At 36.2% G+C, this 6000-nt stretch overlaps 1 protein-coding gene across 1 annotated transcript in view; it reads left to right on the forward strand.

Moving 5' to 3' along the window:
- Nucleotides 1-6000, forward strand: part of LOC118762183 (mucin-2-like) — a 64689-nt gene that overhangs the window by 55480 nt on the left and 3209 nt on the right. The window contains exon 27 of the mRNA XM_036500683.1: nucleotides 1920-2225. Within this exon, the coding sequence (XP_036356576.1) occupies nucleotides 1920-2224 (305 nt within the window). The 3' untranslated portion in view covers nucleotide 2225. The remainder of the gene's footprint in view (nucleotides 1-1919; nucleotides 2226-6000) is intronic.

A 6000-nucleotide genomic window follows, 5' to 3' on the forward strand; every position in this document is an offset into this window, starting at 1 on the left:
TTTATTTCTATGTTACTCACTTCCTGTTTTAAAGTGGTCGAAATTAAAAGTTTCCATGAAAATTTCTTGCTAATTCATGTTCCAAAAACTGGGTTAATAATGGAAGTTACTTTACAAACTTTTTTGTAATTTTCAAAATTAACTGAAACAAAGGCACGTAAAAGCAGCCATGCTGGAGCTACATGAAAAGCACCCAGTACGTTCTGCAATGTTGAGGGGACAAACACAAACATACACACACGCATACATTTATATATATATATATATATTAATAATTATTTGGGGGAATATTATTCTAACTTACAGGGAAAAATTCAATTTAGAAATACTAAATTAAATTTCACAAAATATAATATATATATATATAGAAATTATTAAAAAAAACCTTTTATCAATTCAAAATGAACAATTAAATTACACCATCTAGAAAATTACATATAATAGAAATATTAAAATTAAAATAACAATAATATACCGATGATTAAGTAAATTGCAAAATAATATTAAAAACCTTTAAAAGGTGGTTTTTTTTCTAATTTATATACATATATATGAGGAGCTTCTTTCAGTTTCTCTCTACCAAATCCACTTACAAGGCTTTGGTCAGCCTGAGACTATAGTAGAATATACTTACCCAAGGTGCCATGCAGTGGGACTGAACCTGGAACCATGTGGTTTGTAAGCAAGCTACTTACCACACAGACACTCTTATGCCGAAAATATAAATAATATTTATGTATGAGATATCTGAAAAATTTCAGTAAAATGTGATAGGTTTTCTTCAAGATTTCTTCAATGATTTCATGACTGTGTGGCAAGAAGTTTACTTCTGGATTCAATCTGACTCTGTGGCACCTTTGACAAGTGTCTTCTGCTATAGTCATGGGCCAACCAGCACCTTGTGAGTAGATTTGGTGGCTGGAAACTGAAAGAAGCCTATTGTGTGTTGTGTGTGTGTGTGTTGTGTGTGTGTATATATATATATATAATATATATATAATATATATATATATATATATATATATTAGCCTTGTTTCAGCTAGTTTGTGAAGGCGCATGGCTCAGTGGTTAGAGCGTCGAGCTTACGATCGTGAGGTTGTGAGCTCGAATCCCGGACGGGCTGCGTGTTGTGTTCTTGAGCAAGGCACTTTATTTCCAGTTCACTCAGCTGTAGAAATGAGTTGCGACGTCACTGGTGCCAAGCTGTATCGACCTTTGTCTTTCCCTTGGATAACACTGGTGGCGTGGAGAGGGGAGGCTGGTATGCATGGGCGACTGCTGGTCTTCCATAAACAACCTTGCCCGGACTTGTGTCTAGGAGGTTAACTTTCTAGGTGCAATCCCAAGGTCATTCATGACCGAAGGGGGTCTTTACCCTTTATATATATATATATATATATATATATATGAATAATACATTTCTAAATATCTCAGAGAGATTTATGCAGTAGTGGTACAATAAAGTAGTTGTATACTGTCAACTTAATGTGACAGTCCCATAAAGGGAATCATATTACAGCTATTTAGCCCTAGGTACCAGCAACACTTCCTGTTGGCCTTGACACATTTCCTGTGTCCTTAAGTTTACAAGGGGGAGATAAGCACCTCCACCCAGCTGTGTGTGTGTGTGTGTGTGTGTGTGTGTGTGTGTGTGTGCGTGTGTGTGTTTATGCATGTGTGTGTCTTTTTGCCTGTGTTTGTGGGTTTACCTCTTTGTAACTTAGCAGCTCAGCAAAATGGAATGATAGAGTAAAGCTTAAAACAAGATAACTACTGATGTCAATTTATTCAACTAAAATTCTTCAAGGTGGTGCTCCAGCATAGCCACAATCTAATGACTGAAACAAGTAAAAGATAAAAGAGAACAGGTGTTCCATGAGCTGAAAAAAGTTTAACTAACAAAATCCTATTTCTTTCAGAAATACAATGTGCATTGAAGTCGAAATTCATATTCCTGGAAAACAAGACAAGCAATTGCCGCTCTGTTGAAAAAGTGAAGGTATCGTATTGCTCTGGTGAATGTGGTGGAAGCTATTCTGTACCGAAACTTCTCACAGAACAAAAGTTCTATAATTATAATGATATCTTTGACAATCAATGCTTATGCTGTCAGAGCAGAACATCGAAAATTAAGGAAGTTATTGCTCTGTGTGGAGCCCAGCAAAGTGAAACCGTGATGTATTACCCTGATGTCTGCAGCTGTGAATGTAATCGTTGCAAGTAAAGTAAGTAAGATATATATACGTTTATATATTTGTTTTGCAAGATTCTTGATGTGAAATCATGTGTTGAAGCAGATGTTGTTGTATTTAGGAATGGTCATTTTGCCAGTTTAGCCAATAAAAACACACGCATTATATTTTGGTGTTAATTTGCTGAAATAAGATTAAGATTAATGTAAAAAATAAATAACGCTGAAGCAAATTAATACCAAATAGATAGTGCGTGTGTTTTTATTGGCTAAACTGGCAAAATGACCATCCCCAAATACAACAACATAAGATATTAGTGTTATTGTTATTCATGCTGCTGGGTAAATTTTTGGTATGAATATTACTCATCGAGAAAATTCTCTGATGGAAATCATTGATCTTTAACTCTAGTTGAACAGATGTGAGAAGAAAGACATTCTAGTTGCAATTATCTACAGCTATTAAGGTAGCAAGCTGGCAGAATCATTAGCACTCCAGGCGAAATGCTTAGCAGCATTTCATCTGCCGTTACGTTCTGAGTTCAAATTCCACCGAGGTCAGCTTTGCCTTTCATCCTTTCGAGGTCAATAAATTAAGTACCAGTTGTGTACTGGGGTCGATCTAATTGACTGGTCCCCTCCTGCAAAATTTCAGGCCTTGTACCTAGAGTAGAAAAGATTAAAGGCAGCAAGCTGGCAGAATCATTAGCACGCTGGGCAAAATGCTTAGCAGTATTTTGTCTGTCTTTACGTTCTGAGTTCAAATTCTGTCGAGGTCAACTTTGCCTTTCATCCTTTCAGGGTCTATAAATTAAGTACCAGTTGCGCACTAGGGTCGATCTAATTGACTGTCTCCCTCCCCAAAAATTTCAGGCCTTGTACCTAGAGTAGAAAAGATTAAAGGCGGCAAGCTGCCAGAATCATTAGCACACTGGTCAAAATGCTTAGTACTATTTTGTCTGTGTTTATGTTCTGAGTTCAAATTCTGCTGAGGTCAACTTTGCCTTTCATCCTTTCGGGGTCGATAAATTAAGTACTAGTTGCATACTGGGGTCAATCTAATCAACTGGCCCCCTCCCCCAAAATTTCATGCCTTGTGCCTAGAGTAGAAAAAAATTATCTCGTGTTATTTCTTTTTTGTTTTTACATAGATTATAATTATCCCAGACTACACTACTTTATATGTCCTTAAAAGATAACAGTGTTGTTTGGGGGGAGATTTTGCTAATGTCTGTGGCTTATTTTGCTGAAAATTTTCAGTTTTTGCATTTTATATATATTGTTGTCAAAGAAGTTTGGCTAATGAATTTATATCCTGATTACAATCTGTTGATGTCTACATTACTTACTCATGGGAATAATATTTCTTCTCATTTGCAACACAAGACTCTTTTGTTTGCTGCTCTTACAAGCGCCATATTAATCATTTTTCAAAAACTAATTTTATATAGAAAATTTCTTCCATAACTTTTTACAGCCACACTTAATACTCATAAAACATCAACAGATTGTCACGTTAAACTGACAGCTTCTCACTGCATATTATATTATGCACCATTTTTTTCTCCCTTTTTTATGGAGAAAGAACCACTTTCATGACATTTGTAGGAACTCTGAGACTGGGGTAGGTTATAAACCATGACTTGTGGCTTGCTGAAGTTGAAAGCACAGCATTCTGATATCCAATAATATTCAAACCAGATACAAGGCCAAATATTTTCAATTTTGTGGACTCTGCCAGACGGCAAGCTGGCAGAAATGTTAGCACGCCAGGCGAAATGCTTAATGGTATATCGTCTGCTGCTACGTTCTGAGTTCAAATTCCACCAAGCTCAACTTTGCCTTTCATCCTTTCGAGGTCGATAAATTAAGTACCAGTTACGCACTGGGGTTGATATATCGACTTAATCCATTTGTCTGTCCTTGTTTGTCCCCTCTGTGTTTAGTCCCTTGTGGGTAGTAAAGAAATAGGTATTTCGTCTGTCTTTATGTTGTGTGTTCAAATTCTGCCATCGTGGGAAACGATGCCCCACCCACCATATTAGCTGGACATTGCCCCATCTGATTATCACTTATTGTACTGTATTCAAAATCATTTGGACAAAAAATATATGAATTCTGTAGACTAGGTCATCACAGACAAGTTAGAAGAGGGGCCTTGTAAGTCTGCCAGATAGAGGGAAGAGTGTTGTAGAAAATGAAGTATATTTCAGATTCATAAAGAACTTTGTTATCTTAATTTTGAAAAATAAATGAAGTTTTAAAAAAAAAACGCATTATTTATGGGATGACCCAATAAATATAAATGATGATATACAAATATAAATATATAAAGCAAGTGTACACGAAGTATGATCATTGCTAGAAATAGCAGCCAGTGAGTTTACAGAGCTATGTAGAGCTTCACTGAATATTTACAGGCAGAGATGGGTGCAGGCGATGAATATAGGAAAATTCTGTCTTACCTCTATGGAGACTGTTAAAGGAATAGAGGAAAACTCAATACTGCAGTTTCAAATTCTTCAGATCACTTGTGTGAGTACAAATCTGATTGGTTTATCTTTAGTTGAGTCTACCGTGGGCAACCAAATTAAAAACAAAATATCCATTACATCTCTGCCTGTTTACTCGGCTGATAGCCTCAATCATAATAAAAACCAAGATCAGTGAAAAAATATGCATGAAAATATAAATATTACTAAAATAATATTAATATCCAGCAAGAATAAATCACCATATTGGTAGAATTATAATTCTACCAATATTGGTATTATTATAATTGGTAGAATTATAATTCTACCAATATTGGTAGAATTATTCTTGCTAGATATTAATGTTATTTTAGTAATATTTATACTTTCATGCATATATATATGGCTGTGTGGTATGTAGCTTGCTTACCAACCACATGGTTCCAGGTTCAGACCCATTGCATGGCACCTTGGGTAAGTGTTTTCTACTATAAGCCTCAGGCCGACCAAAACCTTGTGAGTGGATTTGGTAGATGGAAGCTGAAAGAAGCCCATTGTATATATATGTGTATGTATATATATTTCTTCAAGGATGTGACCCAACATTGCCACAGATACTAATAACTAAAACAAATAAGATATGATTTGAAGGAGTTGAAAATAATTACAATAGGAGAGATAGGAGGGAGCACAACTTCTTTATTTCTTCATTACCCACAGTGGATGGGGGCTAAACATAGAGGGGACAAACAAGGACAGACAAAGGGATTAAGTTGATTACATTGACCCCAGTGCATTACTGGTACTTATTTAATCGAACCTGAAAGGATGAAAGGCAAAGTCGACCACAGCGGAATTTGAACTCAGAACTTAACGGCAGATGAAATACCACTAGGCAGTTCGCTTGGCATGCTAACAATTCTGCCAGCTCGCCACCCTACAATCATGAATGTATTTATTTCTTTATTGCCCACAGAGGGCTAAACATTGAGGGGACAAACAAAATCAGACAAAGGGATCAAGTCGATTATATCGACCCCAGTGTATAAATGGTACTTATTTAATCGACCCCAAAAGGATGAAAGGCAAAGTCGACCTCAGCGGAATTTGAACTCGGAATGTAACGGCAGATGAAATACCGCTAAGCATTTCACCTGGTGTGCTAACGATTCTGCCAGCTCGCTGCTCTGAGGAGTACAACTTATTAGTGAACTAATAAATCGAATTGCAATAAGTTATTGCTTTCGGAGGGGAGGTTGCCTAGGGTTTTGATATGCATGTGTATTAGCATTGCTATCTTAGATATGAACAAATTCCTTAAATGTGAGGGTCATTTAA

This window comes from Octopus sinensis, linkage group LG2 (assembly GCF_006345805.1).
Source record: "Octopus sinensis linkage group LG2, ASM634580v1, whole genome shotgun sequence".
Lineage (NCBI taxonomy): Eukaryota > Metazoa > Mollusca > Cephalopoda > Octopoda > Octopodidae > Octopus > Octopus sinensis.